The following is a 24,254-nucleotide window of genomic DNA, read 5'->3' as shown; positions in this document are numbered from 1 at the left end:
TAAACGTGCTGCGTTACTATGTAACGCAACGTGTGCACTGTGAACAGCACATTGATTTTTACAGTGCTGTGTGTTAGGCTGCGTTACTGGCTGCTGTAACATGGGACTTTAACGTCCACTGTGAAACCAGCCTTAACCTAACTTTAACTTCCCTGCCATCTTTCCATTATTAAAGGACAACTGTAGCAAGTGGGCTATGGCGGCTGCAATATTTACAGTGGTTTGCAAAAGTATTCGGCCCCCTTGAAGTTTTCCACATTTTGTCATATTACTGCCACAATCGAATCAATATTGGAATTCCATGTGAAAGACCAATACAAAGTGTACACGTGAGAAGTGGAACGAAAATCATACAGGATTCCAAACATTTAAAAAAAAAAAAAAATTGCAAAGTGAGGTGTGCGTAATTATTGAGCCCCGAGTCAATACTTTGTAGAACCACCTTTTGCTGCAATTACAGCTACCAGTCTTTCATGGTATGTCTCTACCAGCGTTGCACATCTAGAGACTGAAATCCTTGCCCATTCTTCTTTGCAAAACAGCTCCAGCTCAGTCAGATTATATGGACAGCTTTTGTGAACAGCAGTTTTCAGATCTTGCCTCAGATTCTCGATTGGATTTAGATCTGGACTTTGACTGAGCCATTCTAACACATGGATATGTTTTGTTTTAAACCATTCCATTGTTGCCTTGGCTTTATGTTTAGGGTTGTTGTCCTGCTGGAAGGTGAACCTCCGCCCGTCTCAAGTCTTTTGCAGACTCCAAGATATTTTCTTCCAAGATTGCCCTGTATTTGGCTCCATCCATCTTCCCTGTCCCTGCTGAAGAGAAGCACCCCCAGAGCATGATGCTGCCACCACCATATTTGACAGCAGGGATGGTGTGTTCAGAGCGATGTGCAGGGTTAGTTTTCCACCACACATAGCATTTTGTCCAAAAAGTTCAATTTTGGTCTCATCTGACCAGAGCACCTTCTTTCACAGGTTTGCGGTGTTCCCCACATGGCTTGTGGCAAACTGCAAACGGGACTTCTTATGCTTTGCTGTTAACAATGGTTTTCTTCTTGCCACTCTTCCATAAAGGCCAACTTTGTGTAGTGCACGACTAATAGTTGTCCTATGGACAGATTCCCCCACCTGAGCTGTAGATCACTGCAGCTCGTCCAGAGTCACCATGGGCCTCTTGATTGCATTTCTGATCAGCGCTCTCCTTGTTCGGCCTGTGAGTTTAGGTGGACTGCCTTGTCTTGGTAGGATTACAGTTGTGCCATACTACTTTCATTTCTGAATGATCGCTTGAACAGTGCTCCGTGGGATGTTCAAGGCTTTGGAAATCTTTTTGTAGCCCAAGCCTGCTTTAAATTTCTCAATAACTTTATCCCTGACCTGTCTGGTGTGTTCTTTGGACTTCAGGGTGTTGTTGCTCCCAATATTCTCTTAGACAACCTCTGAGGCTGTCACAGAGCAGCTGAATTTGTACTGACATTAGATTACACACAGGAGCACTCTAGTCATTAGCACTCATCAGGCAATGTCTATGGACAACTGACTGCACTCAGACCAAAGGGGGCTGAATAATTACGCACATCCCACTTTGCAGTTATTTGTAAAAAAAAAAAGGTTTGGAATCATGTAGGATTTTCGTTCCACTTCTCACGTGTACACCACTTTGTATTGGTCTTTCACGTGGAATTCCAATAAAATTGATTCACGTTTGTGGCAGTAATGTGACAAAATGTGGAAAGCTTCAAGGGGGTCGAATACTTTTGCAAACCACTGTATTTCCTTTTAAGCAATACCAGTTGCCTGGCTGCCCTGCTGATTGATTCTCTGTCTAATACTTTTAGACCCTGAACAAGCATGTAGCAGATCAGGTGTTTCTGACATTGTCAGATCTGACTGGATTAGCTGCATGCTTGTTTCTGGTGTGATTCAGACAATACTGCAGACAAATTAGCAGGACTGCCAGGAAACTGGCATGGCTTAAAAGGAAATACATATTGCAGCTTCCATATTTTCCCATACTGCTGTTGTCCTTTAAGCCTCCTAGTTTCTGGCTGATACCTTCTGTCATGTCTGTTGATGTGGGGTTATGCAAATTTACACACCTTAGAAATGGATCAATCAAATCCCACCAAGGTGGAATTCAATTGGTTCATTTTTAAGATGCATACATTTGCATAATCCTGCATCAATTAGGAAAAGAGGCTGGCTAATGGAAGAAAAAACAGTTTTCAGATGATGGTTTAATTTATCTATGTCCTCAATGTGATAGCTTTCCTTTAGGGCCTGCAGATTACACAAACTGGATGTCCCTTTAAAGGTTGCAGAGCTGGCTGGAGTGAACTGATTGCTTTAGCAACAATGTACAAGCCTGCAGCCTATACAAACAAAGCAGATTTCCTGTGGTCTAACTATACTTACTTTCTGTTCTTCTTCTTCCTACAACAGCAGTAGCAGCAGACTAGCAGAGACAAGATAATAATTCCTCCCACCACGGACATGGCAATGATCAAAGCTTCAAAGTTCACTGTGGAAAAATAGATTGTAAGACTAACTTTAGGCAACTTTCACACATCTAAATTATGTTTGTAACAGAAAAGCCTAAACTGAATCAGCTGTGAGGTAGTAACAGTTGTGTGTCATGCTGTGGTGTCACCTCTCATTATCAGAGAAAGGCTCCAGCCCCAGCCACACTCCTGTATTTACCATGGACTGACAATTCAATTCAAAACACAGCTCAGTGACAGTTTTTATCCATTCATTTTAGATTTTGAGGTTTTGCAGTAAGTATTACAAAATCTGTTTAACAGAACAGTGCGTATACAACAACCACATACATTTGGTGAAATTACGTGATTTATAATGCAAGAGACATTCACTCTGATAAGAGCTAAAAGCTGGAACAAAATAAAGAAAATCAGTTTAAAAATGGAGGTAGGTGTTGCTTAAGGGCCTGTTTCCACTACATGCAGATTGGATGCAGAAAAACTGACTTCAATGAATGCCTATGGGAAAATCTGCATCAGAAAAATCGCGTTTAGTGGAAACCGGCCCATAGGCATTCATTGGAGTCCGCTTTCCTGCATCCATTCTGCATCCAATCTGCATGTAGTGAACAGGTCCTTACTTTAACAAAGTTACTAACCAGCACTTTAGTAGACCATTTATTCAGCACAACAGGACACCACATTTCACAAGACATGGATCGATTCCTCAGGTACATTAAACCATGCCAAGCAGTGAAGCAGGCAAGGCATAAGCATCTCACTTACCTGTGTGTTGTCCTAAACAGCTATATGCTACAGGACACTGCATAAATTATACGTAAAACAGTAAAGAAATGCAAATCTCTTACCGTCTATACACGTCTAGTAGCTTAGATGGTTTGTCTCAGGTTTTCTGTTCAGCTTTACAGCTCAAATGCATATATTTCTAGCTAATCCCTGCTCCACCCAATCTAACCTACTAAAGGTACCCATCCGTAGGGGTGAGCAATGATACGCACATTTTTCAGAGTTTTTACAAATATATGCAACTTGAAAATGGACCAATCAATTTAAACATAAACACATGATTGGTCCATTTTTAAGCTGTCAACATTTGCATAAACTCAGAAAAATTTCCATATCATTGATCATCCCTACCCATCCACCTACAAACTCCCCATCTAACCGAACGAGGTACCCATCCACCTACAAAGTCCATGCCATACTCCATTAAAGGAGTTCTCAACCTCAGGGAGTAAGGGTTAGGTCATGTGACCCATTCCCTGAAAAAGCAACCACAAGCCCCCAGGTTAGAACATTGGCAATTTTTTTATAAAAGTGAACTATAACCACTTTGCATCCAGACCTTGTTTTCCCCTAATGGACCAGAGCAGTTTTGACGCTTTAGCGGTGTCCCTTTTTAATCACCAATAACTTCATCTGTAGTCGTGCCACTTAAATGATCTATATATCGTTTTTTTTCAAGACTAAACTAAGCTTTCATTGGGGGGTATTTGGTCCCAAATAAAAATGTTCCTCTCTATGCATTTTAATGGGAAAGAAGGGGGGGAAATAAAAAAAAAAAAAAAAAGCATTATTTCTCAATTTTGACCAATTTCTGTTTAAAAATAAAAAGTGCGATTGACAAAAACTGTGCCACCAGTTAAAGTCTCCCCAGTATAAATATCCAGATGTGTCCCCAGTATCACCCCCCCCCCCCCCCCAGTATAGCTAGATGTGTCCCCTGTTTGCCACGCCCAGAATAAATTGACAGATGCGCCCCCAGGAATAGTGCCCCTCTTTATAGCCAGATGTAGTACATAGAAAAAGAGACTGCTACACTCACATATAATATCCCAAGTGGGAGCAGGGAAATCCAAAGCCAGATGATCCAAGAGTAAGGGCCTGTTTCCACTACACGCAGATTCTGCATGCAGAAAACTGACTCCAATGAATGCCTATGGGAAATCTGCATCAGAAAAATTGCGTTCAGTGGAAACAGGCCCATAGACATTCATTGGAGTCAGTTTTCTGCATGCAGAATCTGTGTGTAGTGAAAACAGGCCCTAATGGTAAAAAATCCCACTGCACCAGATGGTAGGGTAAAGTGAAAAAATCTTTATTCCAGGGCTGTGGAGTCGGAGTCGTGGAGTCGGGCAATTTTGGGTGCCTGGAGTCGGAGTCGGGAAGAAATGCACCGACTCCTAATGAATTTGTAACTGTAATTAAAATAGAAAATATGATAAAATGTTCTATTTCTCAGATAATAGTCATTAAAAATAATGTATATATACAGTAATAGCTGTGCTTAGTCCACAAAAATGAAATAAACCAATCAAAATTAGCTACTTGTGCTGCTTCAATAAAGCAGTCCCCGTATTTTTAAGGTCAGATATACATATCTGATTGTGACTGTATATATGATGTGTACACAGGAATCTCTTATATATACTAAATAACATCTATGCTGTAAGAACAAAGCCTGATGTGTAGCTGTGTCACTAATAGAGATGGTCAACGACGAGATGGAAATAATTCTGCATTGATGCTGATTTATGCAAATGTATGCACTCCCTTTGCTGATGAAATCAAATAATTTGATATGTTGTAAAAATTTGGTTTGGTGACTACAAATTAAAGGGTAACTGAGACGGATGAAAAGTAAAGTTTTATACATACCTGGGGCTTCCTCCAGCCCCCTTCAGGCTAATCAGTCCCTCGCTGTCCACCACCACCCGAATCTTCTGCTATGAGTCCTGGTAATTCAGCCAGTCAGCGCTGTCCGGCCACATGCCGCTCCCACAGCCAGGAACATTCTGCACCTGCGCAATAGTGCTGCAGAGGTGTAGTACGCTCCTGGCGGCAAAGTGTGTGCATGCGCACTACGCCCGACTGGCTCAAGTACCTGGACTCATAGCAGAAGATCCAGGTGGTGAAGGAGGAAAACGAGGGACTGATTATCCTGAAGGCGGCTGGAGGAAGCCCCAGGTATGTATAAAACTTTAATTTCATCTGTCTCAGGTTTACTTTGTTACACAGTAGTACTATACTCTACATATGCACTCCCCACAGAGCTGCAGGGAATCCACTGAGAATGCTGTGCACATTGAATACAGAGGTGTTGTCTGTTTACAATCTCCTCATTCCCCTGCAGAGTACCTGCACATCATTCTTACATGTACCCACACTTACATTGCCTAGGGCCTGATAGATGTTCTTTGTTCTGGTTTGTACCTTTTACAAGTACTCTTACCAAGGACTAGTTTTAGTCTAAAGGGAATAAATATAGTAGTCTACATATCCTTCTCACTTCAGTTGTCTTGTAAAATTCCTAAGCATTGGCAGTTAAGAGACGAATTTCATGTTACATACTTTTAATCAACAAAATTGTAATATGCAAATTAGAGGAGTCGGAGTCGAGGAGTCGGTGGAATCCTAAACTGAGGAGTCGGAGTCGGTGGATTTTTGGACCGACTCCACAGCCCTGCTTTATTCTGTTACTCCATGTCAGTGTTACAAGTAAAAGCTCACGCGTATCGGAGTAGAAGATGGCTCCTTAATCATGATTAAGGAGCCATCTTCTACTCCGATACGCGTGAGCTTTTACTTGTAACACTGACATGGAGTAACAGAATAAAGATTTTTTTCACTTTATAACATCTGGTGCAGCGGGATTTTTTACCATTACTCTTGGATAGCCAGATGTACCCCCAGGATTAGCGTTGCCCCTCCCATTATAGCCAAATGTGCCCCCAGTATTAAGTTATGCCCCCCTCGGGTGCCCAGATGTGCCAAATTATTACCCCCCTCCCCTTGGTTACACAGATGTCCCCAGTCAGTTTAACCCCCCCCCCCCCGACATATCTTTCCCCCCAAGAATCGATAGTCAGATGCCCCCCCATCAGGCAGCCCCCTCCATGCAGAAATGGTTAAAATGCACAAGCAAGCAGTCACTCACCTTACCTCGGTCCTGCGACTATCCTGAAGTCCAAGCCTCCGATCCCCGCTCTGCAGTCAGCCACGTAATGCCAGTAACCCGGGTCCCGGCTTGATGACGTCATCAAGCCGGGACCCGGGTTTCCAGCAATATGAACATAGATGGTCACATCATGTAGGAGTGGGGTACAACTGAAACCATCATGGCTACTACAGTGAGGTGAAAAGGTTAGATCCATCACTACACATTCTTCCCAATGACAAACAGGTCCTAAAATAAGAAGGTTGAATGCACAGATATAAAGTTTACAAATAGCTAAAAAGCCTGTGCAGAAAAGATACTGCAACTTATATTTTATGCTGTTCTTAGAGGGATTTTTTAATTTATTTTTTTTAGAAAGCACATTCTCACTGGAAGAGCAGAAAGCCACCAGCACTGACTATTTTTAGCAGGTGATTACTGGCACCAGCATTTGCCAGCTCCATCACTCCAGCTGTAGTGTATTTTCCGCTGACTTCTATAAAAAAATCACAAGTCTTAAAAATGCCTGCAGTTGGATTTTCCAGCAAAAACAAGTATCTATCTTGCTGGAAGAAAAGTACCACAAAATGCCAAGAATCACCTTCAATGTAAACAAGCCCTTAGAATAGATTTCTATACCTGAAATAGCCACTGTAAATCATGTGGATGTCACAAGCAAGATGACAGCGCCCATGTAGGCAATATTTAAAGGGGAACTTCAGCCTAAACAAACATACTGTCATTAAGTTACATTAGTTATGTTAATTAGAATAGATAGGTCATATAATCTCTTACCCACCCTGTTTTAAAAGAACAGGCAAATGTTTGTGATTCATGGGGGCTGCCATCTTTGTCATGGGGGCAGCCATCTTTTTGGTTGAAAGGAGGTGACAAGGAGCAGGAGACAGTTCCAACTGTCCTGTGTCCTGATAATCCCTCCCAGCTGCGCTCGCTAGGCTTCAAATGTCAAATTCAAAAAAAAAAAATTTGCACCAAAACAGCAGAACGAGAACAACAACATCAGAAATCCCATCATGCTTTGCACAGCATCAGGGGAAAAAAGCCCGGGCAGTTTTCTTCTGTGCAGCTAAAAATGAGGCTTGGATAAGAGAAACAAAGTTCTGATGCTGTGAAACTGTTAAAGAAACACCAGGCCTTTTCAGTGCTGCTAAGTCGATTTTTAGTCCGGAGGTTCACTTTAACACCAAATCTAATTGATTAAGCACGAGGCTGAATGCAATACGCCCAGGTGGATTTAAACTCGTCAGGAAGAATGACTCAGAATGACTATGTTCTACATAACTGCATGCGCACTGCTAACAGTGCCTAAAGCAAATCACATGAGAGCACATGATGTGCGCTTAGGGGCCAAATCATTCTAATAAGAAATGTCCTGTATAACCCGAAAATAGTAAGCAAGAGCCAAAAAAAAAAAAAAAAAAAAAAGCTCACACAGATAACCAAGGCATAAATGGAAACAAGCACCATAAATGTGGGAATGGAAAACCGATACACAATACATCTTTATTTCTCCTCTTGATATGAAAAAAACAAAACAAAACCTCTCCAAGTATTCCATGGGTCAGAGGTTCTAAATTAAAGGCCAGGACTTTACTTCCCCTCACAGATACAACCTCCAAATCTCCAAAGAGGCCCATGACTGGGTTGGATGGTGAGAAACACATGGCTGACTTATGAACCAAATAGTCTATCCAAACACTGTGCCTTGCTAGAACTCTGTGGAGCCAATTTAGTCAGCAGTCTGAGTTGGTGAGCACCAAGACACGCACCATTGCTATCCTATCAGCAGGTGGTCTTGAGAGCTTTTTTCCAGATTGCTTCAAAAGGGGCACTCAGCAAAAAAAATGTAAAATTTAAAATATGTGCAAACATATACAGTACAAAGAAGTACATTTTTCCAGAGTAAAATGAGCCATACATTATTTTTCTCCTACGTTGCTGTCACTTACAGTAGGTTGTAGAAATCTGACAGAAGCGACAGGTTTTGGACTAGTCCATCTCTTCATAGGGGATTCTCAGGGATATATTTATTTTCAAAAGCACTTAGTGAATGGCAGTTGATCTGTCCAACTGCCAAAAACTGTGTAGCAAGCAGGGAAGCTGGCCAGCATCTTTGTATAAATCCCTTTTAGGGAATATCTTTATAAAGAATAAAAGCCTTGCTGAGAATCCCCTATGAAGAGATGGACTACTCCAAAACCTGTCATTTATGTCAGATTTCTACTGCCTACTGTGAGTGACAGCAACATAGGAGAAAAGGCAATTTATGGCTCATTTTACTCTGGAAAAAAACACAAAACAAAAAAAACAAACGTACTTCTTAATTGTATATGTTTGCACATATTTTAAATTTTACAGCTTTTCACTGTAGTGCCCCTTTAAAGAGGAACTGTAAGGAGAATAAAATATCCCCTAAAAATTAGTATATGACAGTAATTAGGTGTATAGATAGGAAGAAGTGACCAATACATCTAAACCCTGTCAGGGAGGTGCTGTAAAAATGCCATAGGCAGTGTGGGAGGATCCCTGTTTACTCCTGGCAGGATTAGCAAGTTTTTTCTTCTTCCCTCTAGCAGTTGAAAACACGCCCACAGTGAAGGTTGTTACACCCTCCCTCTTCCAACTTTTTTTTCCTAACTGACATAATTTGCAGAAGCCCAAGAAGTGTAATATGCACATGTGTAAGGCCCAGTTCACATTAGCGTTCCAGGTCCAGCTTCCCCGGACCCGGAACGCTCCGTACACAGCAGATGGTGAATGGATACATTGTTAATGAATGTATCCATTCACACTCGTGCGCCGTCCGGATCCGATCCGGGAACGCAGCTCCGGGACGGTCCGGCTTTTTTTCCAACATGCGCTATTTTTCAGTCCGTCCCGGTGCGGCTGCGGACCCGGGCCGGATCCTGACCCTTCGCATGCGGCCATGCTGTGCAATGGGAAACGGATGTTTCCCATCACACTGGCAATAGGACCGGATGCTTCCAGCACCGGTCCTATGCCACTTGGGGGGCCCGGACTACACGCTGGTATCCCCCATGCTTGCAGTGCCTTTCCGGCACTGCAATGTATCTAGTTCCGGCTACTTTATTGTAGCTGGAACTGATACATTCCGGATCCGCAACTTGTGCCGCCTTGTGGCCACCGCAGAGACCTGTACGGTCTCTTTGCGGCCACCGGACCCGGACACTTGCGGACTCGAACCACAAGTGTGAACGGGGCCTTAATAGAAGCAGACAGGGAATCAGCTGTAGATGCTGAGAAGTGTATTGTAATGTTTTAGCTCAGTGGTGCTCAACCTTTTTTGGCCCGAGGGCCGAACTTCAAATCAAGAAAAATTTCGAGGGCCGGAACACATGCATACAAAATTTCGATGTAAAACTTTTAACGTTTTTCTAGTAACAGTTAACATGGTGTTGGAAATGGAAAGAAAACGACAATATAAGAATTGTTGTACTCACCATTTGATGCACATTTTCTTAATGAGAAGTTTGCGGCTGTTTTTCAGAAACCAATTTCTGGATATTTGGCTCCAAATTTGTAACATTTATTCTTAATACAGAATGAAGATGATCATCTGTGATGCGAGAACGTGAGCCAGTTTTTGCCCTTTTCATCACTGAGAAAGTTTGCTCACAGACATAAGTACTGGCAAAAGTTGTGACCATTTTCAGGCCGTGTTTCTGCAAAAGGGGGCTGTCGGCTCTGTGCTGGCTGAGGGGGCTGTCGGCTCTGTGTGGGCCTGAGGGGGCTGTCGGCTCTGTGTGGGCCTGAGGGGGCTGTCGGCTCTGTGTGGGCCTGAGGGGGCTGTCGGCTCTGTGCTGGCTGAGGGGGCTGTCGGCTCTGTGTGGGGCTGAGGGGGCTGTCGGCTCTGTGCTGGCTGAGGGGGCTGTCAGCTCTGTGTGGGCCTGAGGGGGCTGTCGGCTCTGTGTGGGCCTGAGGGGGCTGTCGGCTCTGTGTGGGCCTGAGGGGGCTGTCGGCTCTGTGCTGGCTGAGGGGGCTGTCAGCTCTGTGTGGGCCTGAGGGGGCTGTCGGCTCTGTGTGGGCCTGAGGGGGTTCCCCGCGGTGTCCTGCGGAGGAGGAGAGGATAGGGTGGTATTGTGCCTTAGTAATTATGCTGAGGACGGAGGCTGCCCGCGGAGGGAGAGGATCGGGTGGTTATATGCTGAGGACGGAGGCTGCCCGCGGAGGGAGAGGATCGGGTGGTTATAGGCTGAGGACGGAGGGAGAGGATCGGGTGGTATTGTTACAGACCGTTATCCTTGCATCGGCATTCGGCAAGTAAGTAGTTCCGTGCATACACCCGCGTGTGCTGCGTATTCAGCCCCGGGTAGCGCTGGGATAGTTAGAAAGCCTTCCTCATTGGTTACTGCAGGAACCTTCCTCCAATAGGAATCAGCCTGATTCCTATTGGAGGAAGGTTCCTGCAGTAACCAATGAGGAAGGCTTTCTAACTATCCCAGCGCTACCCGGGGTTGAATACGCAGCACACGCGGGTGTATGCGCGGAACTACTTACTTGCCGAATGCCAATGCAAGGATAACGGTCTGTAACAATACCATCCGATCCTCTCCCTCCGTCCTCAGCCTATAACCACCCGATCCTCTCCCTCCGCGTGCAGCCTCCGTCCTCAGCCTATAACCACCCGATCCTCTCCCTCTGCAGGACAACTCCGCGCGGGCCACATAAACAGGCCTCGCGGGCCACAAATGGCCCGCGGGCCGTAGGTTGGGCACAGCTGTTTTAGCTGAACAGAGTAGGAGAAATAAGGTGGAAGTCATAGGAAATTATGAAAAATTTTGTGTATGTGCAAATGACGTAAATAGCTATTGGATATTGTTTAGAGGAGCCTAAAAGATGAGAGCGTGTTGTCTGTATATGTAAAGTAATGGAAGGGTGGGTGTAAAACTATTTTAGTCAGTAATGGTCACAGGGTAAATAAATGGATGTTTTATTATGAAGAACAGGAATAGAGTAAGCAGATCAAGGTGAAATTTGATACACCGAAATAGACCCGAAGGACAGTGCATGAAATAGTTGCTGCTTGTTTCACGTCCCCCCTCTGAATCAAGGCACCCTCCCTCACGTTAGACTGAAGATGCAAGCTTGGTGCATGAGTGAAAGGCTAAAGGTAGCCATAAGTCTAGTGATGATGGGCAGATTCGAACAAGACACACATTTTTTTTCTCATTGAATCTGATTAGAGAGAGATCTGTTGGCTGCCCATACACTGCAGACCAATACCCAATCAATTTCATGCTGAAATGGATCCGGAATCTGCCTTGTGACGCCACATATGCTGCCTTGCCAGCCCAACGCTGTCCTCTTAATGTGCCCCCCCCCCCCTCCCGTATACTTTACCTGTCTGTGGCCGCCGCTGGCTCTGGGCTCCTCTTTCCATACACGCACCCCACGTGGTTGCTAGCTTACACGTGGACATATGTATGATGTCACACATGTTCACATCACTCCAGCAACCATGTGGGATGCGTGTTGCTTGAGGCAAGCTTGTGAGGAGGTACTGAAGCATGCCGGAGACCTGCGCGGACACGGAGCAGCGGTGACCGGGGCAGTCGCGGCGGCGGAGCAGGTAATGTATTGCCGCTCTATTGCGTCGGTCGTCGGGCACTCGAACGCCGCTAGCGACGCACTCCCTACCCGCGGGCGATCGACGGTAATTTTCTGCACGGAGCAATCGACGGGATCGGACGAAATGGATCTAAATTCGGCGTGTAGCGCGAACGATTGGCAGCAGATTTGATCCCAGTGATCGAATCTGCTGTCGAAATGGCGGCAAATCGGGCCAGTGTATGGCCAGCTTTACTACAGAGCAGTGACTCTCTGAAAGTCTGTGTGTTATCAAGAAGAGATAATCAGCTAATCACAGCAGTCTGGGCTGACACTGTGCAGGAATCTTTCTTCCCTCTGCAGGGTGGACTCTTCTAGCCTTGGTGACATTGAAGTTTTCCCCCCTAACACAGTATAGGTAGCCATACACTAGTCGATTTGCCATTAGATCGACCAACTGACAGATCCCTATCTGATCGAATCTGATCAGAGAGGGATCGTATGGCTGCCTTTACTGCAAAGAGATTGTGAATCGATTTTAGCCTGAAACCGATCACAATCTGTTGAGCTGCTCCTGCCGCCTGTCTCCCCCCCGCCCCCCACGTATACATTACCTGAAGCTGGCTCCGGGTCCGAGCGCCCTCTATTTGAACTTCCTGGTCACTGGAGTGACACAGGAAGTTAATGTACGCTGGGATGGAAGCAGGAACAGAGCTGTGCAGCGCGGAGAAGATGCCCGGGAGCCAGCGTCAGGTAATGTATACTTGTATCGGATCGGCCGCCGCTAGCAACGCACTCCCTACCCGCGGGCGATCGACTAATTTCCAGCACGGCACGATCGACGGACCGATCCGATGTCGGGAGGAAATCGGATCGGCGGGTGCGTTTAGCGCGAACGATTGGCAGCAGATTCGATCCCAGTGATCGAATCTGCTGTCGAAACGGCGGCATATCGGGCCAGTGTATGGCCAGCTTAACTGCTTCTTGTGTCGTTTCTACAGGTCACTACCCATGAGGCAATTCGGGGTAGGGCTAATTAATATACTGCCGCGGATGAAGTCTTAGTGGGCGTGGCTTCAGACGTAAAGTGAAAAGAACAAAGAAAATTGAATTCAAATGAGAATCAAAGCCAGTTTTTTTTTCTATAAAGTGGATGTTCTCTACTCAAAGGCAGTGAGCAGTTAAAGGTTACAGTTCCTCTTTAAAGGGATAACTACTTTGAAAAACTGTAAAATGCATACATATAAAATTTACATTTCTCACAGGATAAAATGCTGTATAAAATTACCTTTTTCCTACGTTGCTGTCATTTACAGTAGACAGTAAAATTCAGATCTGACATGTTTTGGACTATTCCATCTCCTTATAGGGGATTCTCAGTATTACCTTTATTCTTAATAAAAGCAACCCCTTTTGCGCCTTCCCTACCTGTCTGCACACTATTTTGGCAGTTGGACTGAGCAGGTATAGTTCAGCAAGTCGCTCATGTAAAAGAAGAAACGCAGGGACGACAGGAGCCAGTTCTGGTGTAGTATGGTTAACAAGATAGGAAATAAATTGACTATTTCAGCCCGCAGAGATTTTTCACCTTATGCATCTGAGCAATTTTCACCTCCCATTTATTCGCTAATAACTTTATCACTACTTATCACAATTTATTGATCTAGATCTTGTTTTTCCACCACTAATTAGGCTTTCTTTGGGTGGTACATTTTGCTAAGAATTATTGTTTATAAATGCATTTTTAACAGGAATATTAAGAAAAAAAATGGAAAAAGTTAATTTTTCAGTTTTCCGCCATTATAGCTTTAAAATAATACAGGCTATCATAATTAAAACCTATGTATTTTATTTGCTCGTTTGTCTCTGTTATTACACCATTTAAATTTTATCCCTATCACAATGTATGGCGCCAATATTTTATTTGGAAATAAAAGGTGCATTTTTTCAGTTTTGCCTCAATCACTATTTACAAGCTTAGAATTTAAAAATGTTTGTAGTATACCCCCTTCACATACATATTTAAAAAGTTCAGACCCTTAGGTAATTGTCTTTAATTGAAATTTTTTTTTCCAAATAAAGATTTTATTTGGGTAATTTTTTGGTGTTGGGAAATAAACCGTTCATTTTTAATGTTATGTGTGTAAATGGAGTTGAAAAATGTATGTAGATGTAGTTTTACTATCTGGCCTTGAGTTTTTGATTTTTTCCTTGTGCTTCTCGCTAACCAGAAGCACAAGGAGGACGGGGAAATTTTTTTAGAAAAACTGCGGTCTCTGATAACAGTCGGTTTTTCTGCAGGGGACACGGATCGGTTAACGGGAACCATGTTCCCGTTCACTGATCTCTCGGCTACCGGGGGACAGCACGGGGACGCGATTGCATGCGGGAGAGCGCCACTGCACAAGAGCAGCCGCCTGACGTGAGGATCACGTCCGGACGGCTGAAATCTTTAAAAAAAAAAAAAAAAAAAAAAAAAAAATTAAGAGGATACTCATGACTCGATTGCTTAACCACTTCACCCCAAAGGCGTTTTTACCCTAACGGACAAGAGCAATTTTCACCTTTCAGTACTCAACCCTTTCATTTGCCAAAAGCTTAATCATTACTAATCACAATGAAATGATCTATATCTTGTTTTTTTCACCACCAATTGGGCTTTTTGGGGGATATTTGTTTTCAGCAATTACTTTATTTTCTATGCATTTTAAAAGGGAAAAAAGGAAAAAAAATGAAAAAATACACTATTTCCCCAATTTCATCCCCTATCATTTTAATAAAAACACTGCTACTGTGCATAAAACCCACACATTTTATCTGCCTATTTGTTCTGGTTATCATAACATTTTAATTATATTCCTAGTACAAAGTATGGTGACAATTTAGTATTTGGAAATAAAGGTGTATTTTTTCTTTGTTTTTTTTTTCACTATTTCCACGTGCACGCGCACAGCAGCACTGTCTGACTTATAAAAACGTCCTGCTAGAGCAGTGGTCCTCAAACGAAGGCCCGCAGGCCGAATGTGGCCCTCCAAGGCTTTTTCACTGGCCCCCAAAAACAAAATGTATAACATATATGTGGCACTCTGCACCTTTAGATGTCGCACCCCGCATATAGAATAGCAGTGCTAGCATCACCCATCCACATACTGTAGAAGCCAGCGAGCAGTCATTCGCTGGCTTCCAATTCTGCATCAGGTGACACTGCTGTCCAATTGAACGTCAGGGTGTCACCTGGATATGCTTAAGGGCTCGTTTCCACTATTGAGGTGCGGAATCGCCTGGATTCCACCACTGATGAAATCACATGCGGATGCGATTCCGCAATGCGTTTTTTGCCGCGAATTCGCATAGGTGAGGGTATATGCGATTTTAACCATGTCACTGCCTGTGTGAATTTACATTGGTACCTATGCGAATTCGCATGCAAATTCGCGGCAAAAACCGCATGGGAAAACGCATGCGATTTCCCTATTAAATACATTGTGTGCGATTCGCCTGCATTCCACACGCAGGCGAATTCTGAGGGCTCTGCCGTGCAGAAAAATCCTGCACAGAAAAAAAAAAACCGCACAGCAATACTGACAAGTGGAAACAGGCCCATCCATTTGTATTGGCTGTGCGAATCCGCATGCGGATTCGCGATAGTGGAAACGGGCCCTCACTGTCTGGTGCACAAAGACGTTCTTTGGGCGCCGCAAGACTGAATGCTGCTGCTGGGAGTTCTCCTCCGGGCATGATTGGGGGGGGGGGGAATCAATACATTGAGTCAATGTAATGTTTTTCAACATCATCACCAGTTTGCCGTTTTTTTTTGCCGGCAATATGAAAGGAAGGGAGGGGTTTCTCCAATATATGTAAAATATATTATATTTGTCATCATGCAGCTGAAAAAAGGCTGCTATTATTATAATTTAGAAAATAGATTTTATTTCTGAAATCTTGTATTTTTAGTTTGAGTCCACCTTAATGGTAGGATTTTCAAACTTTGCATAGCTGGTCACTGGGTGACTGAGACTACTATATTTATTTAAAAAAAAAAAAACATCCAGTTAGAAATCGTGAAACAGATGAATTTAAAGGCGATATAAATGCCATGGTAGCAGTGTTCGGGCTCAGCCTAAAGGTGGAAAATAAAAGCATGGTAATTTTACTTTACATCCTCTGATGGATGAAAGACTCATCACACTTGCTGCTAATGGAGTCAGATGAGGAGTAGAAACTGAAAGCGGGTCAAGTAAAAACTTTCAGTTGGCTAGTAGAGACAAGGGATGGGGCAATCGAGACATAGGATTTAACAAGGGTAAAGGGAAATGGAGTGGGGAGTTAAATGAAAGACTGAGGGTTTGAGAGAAAAGAGCACATAGGGGCCTCTAGCTGGTGGGAGGGAGAACACAGAAGACAGGTGAAAATATCAGGTTAGGAGGAATGAAGGTGTAGATATGTATGGATAGATGAATGGTTGGATGGCCTTTACAAGAACCTTTTTTAGGTTAGGTGGTGAATGAGAGGCTGAATGTGTTTATGTGAAGGTAGAATATCTAATGGGATGAATGGGATGGAACTATGGTGAGGGAGACAATGAGCAAGGCGTATCCATTTGAGGCTGGACAACTATGATTTATTATTATTATTATTATTTATTGTATTTATAAAGCGCCAACATATTACGCAGCGCTGCACAATAGATAAATGGGTTAACATACAGGTAGAACATACGGAAACTCACAACAAAACAAGATCATGCAAATGATTTGATAACAATAGTGTCATAGGTCAAAATAGAGACTGTTTGAGTCTACAAGAGGGGTGGTTGTGAGTAAGACTGCATAATCAAGCTGGATACGTTAGGGAGGAGGGCCCTGCCGGAGGCTTACAATCTAAAAAGTGGGGTGGAGACAACAGGTGCGTCTTTTGAGAGGGGGTCTAACAGAACATATTATGGTGCTGGTGTAGGGGGGTATGCAAGCGTGAAGAGGTGAGTCTTGAGAGCTTGTTTGAAGGTATTAAAGGTGGGGGCGAGTCTGACGGCTGGTGGGAGAGAGTTCCAGAGAGTAGGGGCAGCCCTGGTGAAGTCCTGCAATCGTGCGTGTGACTGAGTTATGCGTGGTGCGACTAGGCGCAGGTCATTGGAGGATCGGAGGGGGCGGGCTGGTATATGCCTGTGGACCAGATCAGAGATGTAGGTCGGGCAGGTCTTGTGCACTGATTTGTAGGCAAAGCACAGGATTTTGAAATTGATCCGAAAGCTGATGGGGAGCCAGTGTAGTGCTTTACAGAGCGGAGTTGTAGAGGCGCTGCGGTGAGAAGAATGCATCAGTCTGGCTGCCGCATTCATTACCAATTTAAGTGGGTCAGTACGGTTAGAGGGGAAGCCAGATAAAAGAGAATTGCAGTAGTCTAGGCGGGAGATGACAAGGGCGTGTATAAGGAGTTTAGTGGTGTCAGGACACAGGTAGGAGCGGATCTTGGAGATGTTGCGGAGGTGGAAGTTGCAGGATCCGGCAATACCTTGGATGTGGGCGGTAAAGGAAAGTTCAGAGTCCAGAGTAACGCCTAGACAGCGGGCTTGGGAGGTAGGGCGGATGGTAGTATTTTCAATAGTGACGTGCAGATCTGGGAGGGGTGCAGCTGTGCGGGGTGGGAATATTAGAAGCTCAGTCTTGTCCAAATTAAGCTTCAGGTACCTGGCAGCCATCCAGGAGGAAATGGATGTGAGGCAGGCAGAGACTTTGTCCATGGTAGAGGAGGAGAGGTCTGGGGTGTGGAGATATCTGGGTGTCGTCGGCATACAGGTGGTAATTGAAACCCATGGAGGAGATGATTTTGCCAATTGAGGCAGTATAGAGTGAGAACAGTAGGGGTCCTAGGACGGAACCTTGAGGAACACCAACTTAAAGGGGTGCAGGAGTGGATGAGGAGCCATTGAAAAATGTTGTAAAGGAGCGGTTGGAGAGGTAGGAGGAGATCCAGGCTAAGGCTAGGTCCTGAATGCCCATTAGCTGCAGGGAGTGGAGGAGAAGGGAGTGGTCGACAGCGTCAAATGCCGAGGAGAGGTCCAGGAGGAGCAGGATGGAGTATTTACCTTCGGCTTTGGCAAGGTCGTTTACCACTTTGGTGAGGGCGGTTTCTGTAGAATGGGCTGTGCGAAAACCAGATTGCAGGGGATCGAGAAGGGAGTTGGAGTTAAGGAAGTTGGTCAGGCGTTGGTGGGCCAGGCGTTAAAAGAATTTTTGAGGCAAAAGGGAGGAGAGAGATTGGGCGGTAGTTGGATGGCAGAGCAGGGTCAAGTGAAGATTTCTTTAGCAGGGGAAGCACAGTGGCCTGTTTGAATACGGAGGGGAAGATGCCGGTGGAGAAAGAGGTTGAACAGATGGGTGAGGACAGGGGCCAGATCAGAAAAATGTGGGCGCAGAGAATCAGATGGGACCGGATCTAGGGGGCAGGAAGTGGCAGGTGAAGTTGCCAGCAGCTGGTTGACTTCCTCCACCGTGACAGGATTGAAGGAGGTAAGGGAGGAGAAAGAGGCAGGAATCGGATGTGGTGGGGAGGCGGGGGCGATAGAGTGGAGGAGAGAAATATCCCTCCGGATGGTTGTAATTTTGTTGATAAAGTAGTTAGATAGGTCAGTGGCTGAGAGGGTGGAGGGGGGAGGTGTGGGGTTAAGTAGGGCATTGAAGGTGGCAAAAAAACGACATGGGTTGGAGGCTTGGGTAGTGATCAAGTGAGTGAAGTATATCTGTTTACTATCAGCGAGGGCAGTATGGTACGTCTGCAACTTGGTCTTGTATCCCAAGAAATCATTGTTGCAGGATTTCTTCCATTTGCGTTCTGCAGCTCGTGTCTCATTTTGTAGTTTGTGAGGGCAGTGTGCCAAGGTTGGGGGTTGGGGCGACTGTTGGTACGAAAGGTCAGGGGAGCCGCATGGTCTAAGGCTGCGGAGAGGTTGCTGTTGTATTGAGCTGCCGCTTTGTTGGGGCAGGTTAGGCTGGGGAGGGAGGAGGAGAGAGAGTGGAGGGGTGTGGCTAGTACATTGGGGTCAAGGTTGCGCAGATCTCTCTGCCAACGTCCAGTTTGGGGAGGGGGACAGAGGGTGCTGGATGGAGTGAGGGTGAATTAACTGTACATTTTGTCATTTACACTCTGCCCTTTTTTTTTTTTAATTAAGCAAACAAATTAATAAAATATGAAACAATGATGCAAAATGAACCCAACATAAGAGGGCTTCATCGGGGAAGCCATCTTTTTGGTTCAAAGGAGGTGATCGAGAGCATGAGACAGTTCCAACTGTCCTGTTTCCTGATCACCCCTCCCAGCTGCACATGCTAGGCAACGAGAACAACATCATCAGGAATCACATCATGCTTTGCACAGCATCAGTGGAATAATGCCCTTGCATATTTCTTTGATGGGGCGGAGCTTAGCTTCTGTGCAGCTAAAACGAGGTTTGGGTAAGAATAACAAAGTTCTGATGCTGTGAAACTGTTAAACACCAAGCCTTTTCAGTGCTGCGGAGTAGATTTTAAGTCTGGATGTTCACTAAGGATAAGAAAACAACAGAATTTGAATATAAATCAAACTTTAAACAATCACAGGAAAAACAACAGATGAAGGTTTGTGGCGAATACTACTTAACCCTCCTGGCGGTCTATTAAAAACCGCCAGGGGGCAGCGCAGCTTTTTTTTTTTTTTTTTTTTTTAAATCATGTAGCGAGCCTAGGGCTCGCTACATGATAGCCGCTGTGCAGCGGCATCCCCCTACCCTCTTTGATCGTCTCCGGCGATCGGCAATCAGGAAATCCCGTTCAAAGGGAGTCCCGATCCACCCCTCAGCGCTGCCTGACGCTGATAGGCCAGGCAACACACGGGGTCTGGGGCGCGGCGGATAGCGGCAAATCGGCGGCGATCGGTGTGCTCATGCAGCTAGCAAAAAAAAAAAATTCCGCAAATCGGCCCAGCAGAGAGGGGCGGGGGAGAGGTGGGGATCCACACGGCGATTGACATCAGGAGAGGCAGAGCTACAGCAGAAATCTCTGCCTCTTAGGGATGTTTGCCCGGGATTTGGGGGGGGGTCTAAAGCGCTCTTTTTGCAGCGGTTTACATCTAATGAGACTTCTGAAGCAAACTAAAAAAGGTAAAAATAGCAATTTTTGTTTGCTTCAGAATCTCTTTAAGTCTAAGACATTAAAAATAACTTCACAGTCACTAAAATTACAAAAAACTAAGACACAGCCAAGTCCTTTTTTGTTCTGAAAAATACAACTGTTTGGACGGAACTCGGCTGCTTTTCACAGCACTAAAGCATACACAACTCACTGGGCACATAATCAGTGGAGTGTAGTTTGGACTGCAGTCCATTACCTTTGCACAAGATTTCTCACACACACAAATGACAGTCCTGAGGATAGAGACCTGCCTGCAAGTTGCAGAAACTCCAGTAAAAAAAAAAAACAAACAAAAAAAACAAAAACAAAAAAAAAAGTGGTCTACTCTAGAACAACCTGGGCCAAAGCAGCCCCATGCAGGACACTGTTAGGCCGGAATGCTCTGCCACAATGCACCTGCCTGCTGTTCCTCCTGTGGCCAACCTCCATTCTCACCAACTGGCAGAAGCTTCCAGCGGGCATTCTCCTGGTTACTTAGCGGTAATGTGTCATATGTCAGTAACAAGGAAGCCGAAGAATGTCCCATTATTATGAATAGGCACAGATTCCTTAATTCTTATGACTTTTTCCTACCTTTTCTTACTTTCCTACACAAGTTGGCAGTTGACAATGGCATGGTACAATACAGCGAGCAATAGCAATTTTCCAAGTGGTGAAAACTTTCACCAGTGCAGCCAGTTTGAAGCCTGCCTGCCACAGTTCCTGTTCTGTGCTTCACCCTAAGCAGAGGTATACTCTTCCATCTGGAGATGTCTGTCGTCTGAGAAGCTTCACTTGACAGGCAGTGTTTTTGTAGAGACAGCAGTTAATATTGGTCTGTGTGCTTCCAGCCAGGGCTGTGGAGTCGGCACAAAAATCATCCAACTCCTCAGTTTATGAAACCTCTTACTCCAGGTACCCCAAATTGCTTAGACTGACTCCACAGCCCTGCTTCCAGCATATTCTGAAGTCCCACTATCATTATGATGTCTTTTTTTTCAGTGTCAGACATTAACTGGAACTTGCAGTCTGTTGGTCTGTGACAGAATGGCTTGCTTCACTGAAGGGAGGTGTTTATTGGTACCAGGTTCATATCGCCATCTAAACTTGATTTAAGCAATTGTAATAAGAAGAGTTCAGTTTATATTTAGTTTTCTTGTTACTGGTTTTCTGAACCTCACTATATCCACTATTATTATTAGCTTTGACTTCCCTCCACACCAACAAAATGAAATGTCAGCAAAAATGAACGCTACATTTCTTATGTCATTCGCAATATATTGTAACCTGTGAGCGGATATCGTACTGTGCAGTTGTAATTGATTCTCATGGTAGGATTGCTGTCAGACCAGCATATGTTTGTGTTGGAGTTGTAGTAGCTGTTGTCTGCCATCTAGGTCTGGTTATTAATATATTACTATAGTAAGGCTCTTTCACACTATATTCGGGCTCTTTCACACTATGCAACACATTGTAGTTTTAACAGTGCTGCGTAATATGCTGGCGCTTTATAAATACAATAAATAAAGTCATTTTTGCTGCAAGAAGCTGCTAAAGACTGGCCACATAGGCAAAATTATTTTACTGTGAAGCCTGGGGTGTGTGTATGCGCGCGTATCTGTAGCAAAAGCTGTCTGAGAAGCATAGGAGCAAAAGGGGACCGTAGGTAGTTACAGTGAGATAGCACCAGCTCCAAGGTGCATTATTTGCCATCAGCTAAACAGGGTAGTTGATGCACAGCCAGAAATATTCTGGGAAACAGTGCCAACAAAGATCTCTTAATTCCTGTGCCCAAAACACAGCTTTAAAAAGAATATATACGGTACATAAAATTCGCCATTTACAGGCACAGCAGAAGGAAGTAAATTCTTTCATTTCTTGTGTCAACTGTTTTGCGCTAACATATGCAAATCTTGCTTTTTAAAGATTGCTTCCTGAATTTTGCAACTGGTACCACTGGAAGAACTCGGACTCACTTTCTGTGGGATGCTGCCAGGGCATGGGAGACTTTTTTTGCAAAACTGTGTTGTGGTTGACCATACTGTGGGAATTCCTTAGGACATTCTATAGAAAACCATCCAGAATGGCTGCTGGAAATATAGGTGAACATGTACATATATTTAGTTGTAATATAACTGTACATTTTTAATATTAAAAAGTTCATCTTGCATGAACCAGTCATGTAGTTCCCATTTAATATTTTGATCTGTTATGCTAGTTTGATTAAAAATAATAATGATAATATTCCAAACAAACAACTAGGACAGACTAAAGACAATACACATCTGAGCTAAGTATAGAAATCTTGGTTGTAGAAAATGCCTGCTTTTCAGGCCTGCCAGGGCAAAACACCACCTAATCACTTAAAATGTGATTTTTTTTTTTTACATTTAACTGTGGATACTGTTACTCAAATTTAGTGGACTTAAATAAATAATAGATACCAATAAACAAGACCCTTAAAACTGTGGTATTTTTTTTTTCAAAAATCTACAATGAAGAATAAGGAACACACACATTCTGCAAATAAATATTTACTCACCCCAGCATATTCCCCAGCGGGCATCACTCAGTTTACATAGCGATGAGGGAGGCAGGATGTTTCTAACAGGATATTCTACACACTTTGTGTTTGTGTTGCACCAAAGACACTGAAAAGAGGAAATCAGAGACTTGGTAAATGCAATGACTAATCACAAAAGCTCATTATACAAAAGCTAACATAAGGTCACAGAAATAGCAAGTTTTAAAATACAGGCACCCAATGTTTCTATGGAGACAGGATGACGACATGGTGGACGATGGAGCGACTTCCAGCGGTTGGGGTGAAGAGGGCAAAGATGGGATCAGGCTTTGCTCAGATGTCATTGACATTAAAGAGCTTTTTGTAACATCAGGAGACACCTGTATACATGCTAGATTCTCGGTCAAGATGGTCCTAAACTGCTACCTCAGCGGAGTACATAGATGGTTGCTGGAAGGCACCTGCTCCAGCACTGCCCTATAGTGCCTCCTCCCTTCATGGACAGTACGTGCTATAGGCAAGCAACATGTCTGTACACGGTTTATACCTTGCAGTGTCGCCTTAGCGACCGCCAGAAGATGGATCGGGGGATGTGCGGTAACAACGCAGCAACGAATGATCGTTGCCTGATCCATCTTTGAAAATCATGCACTATGGAAACTGTCAGCATGAACGATTGTCAAAACACTAGCGTGGGAGTCCATAAGAATCGCCCAAAAGTGAACCAGCCCTTAGTCTATATATGTGAATATAATTTTAAACTCCAGTAACTTCCAAATAACGACCCGATTTGGCCATTACCTTGTTATATCCAGGTCTCTAGCTGATCAGGTCACCTGCAGCCAAGATATATGGGTTCTGTGTGGCCCAAAATAATCATGCACGGGTAACCTAAAGGCCCATACACACGTCCGTTTTTTGCGAACGACCCGTCGTTCGCCCTCTAAATCGGGCGTGTGTACAGACTGTCGTTAGCGTCCGCCGGGCGGATCGCTCAAACTCACTCTTAGCACGCGAACGATAGTCTGTACACAAGCCCGATTTAGCGGGCGAAAGACTGGACGGGTCGTTCAAACGACCAGTCGTTCGCAAAAAACGGACGTGTGTACGGGCATTTAAGCTGTGAAGATATCACTTAATTCCCTAGGCGTTGTGATGCATAATAGTTCTGTTAAGTTTCTCCTCGTAAAATATGCGGCAACACCAAAAAATTCTATTGTGTGTCTCAGTGTGTGGTCTGGATTTACTGTGTGAGAACATATCCTGTCATACAATTCTGCAGCACGCACTGGGAAAGAATGGAAGGCTGAGATAAGCTAATCTATACGTCAGATCACCGTAACAATATACGCAATAAAGGTTACTTGTGTCTCAATGTACACCTTACGACACCTACACAGCCCAGTACAACAACAAGTTGTGCACCAGTCACAGAAGCCAGCATGCAGAGCTCACTGAACAGCCTCAGCACACAGTCCATCACCACAGATGCCGGGTTAGGTCATGGAAATTACTGCTCGTTTTACAGAGGAAATGGATTCATGCAGTACA

General features: G+C 44.3%; 1 protein-coding gene across 1 annotated transcript in view; it reads right to left on the bottom strand.

Moving 5' to 3' along the window:
* Positions 1-24,254, bottom strand: part of PTTG1IP (PTTG1 interacting protein) — a 102,945-nt gene that overhangs the window by 10,582 nt on the left and 68,109 nt on the right. The window contains exons 3-4 of the mRNA XM_068245220.1: positions 22,722-22,830; positions 2,424-2,529 (exon numbers count right to left, since the gene is read on the bottom strand). Coding sequence (XP_068101321.1) covers positions 2,424-2,529; positions 22,722-22,830 — 215 coding nt within the window. The remainder of the gene's footprint in view (positions 1-2,423; positions 2,530-22,721; positions 22,831-24,254) is intronic.

The sequence above is a fragment of the Hyperolius riggenbachi genome, chromosome 7 (genome assembly GCF_040937935.1).
Source record: "Hyperolius riggenbachi isolate aHypRig1 chromosome 7, aHypRig1.pri, whole genome shotgun sequence".
NCBI lineage: Eukaryota > Metazoa > Chordata > Amphibia > Anura > Hyperoliidae > Hyperolius > Hyperolius riggenbachi.
This window is presented reverse-complemented; position numbering and strand designations above follow the sequence as displayed.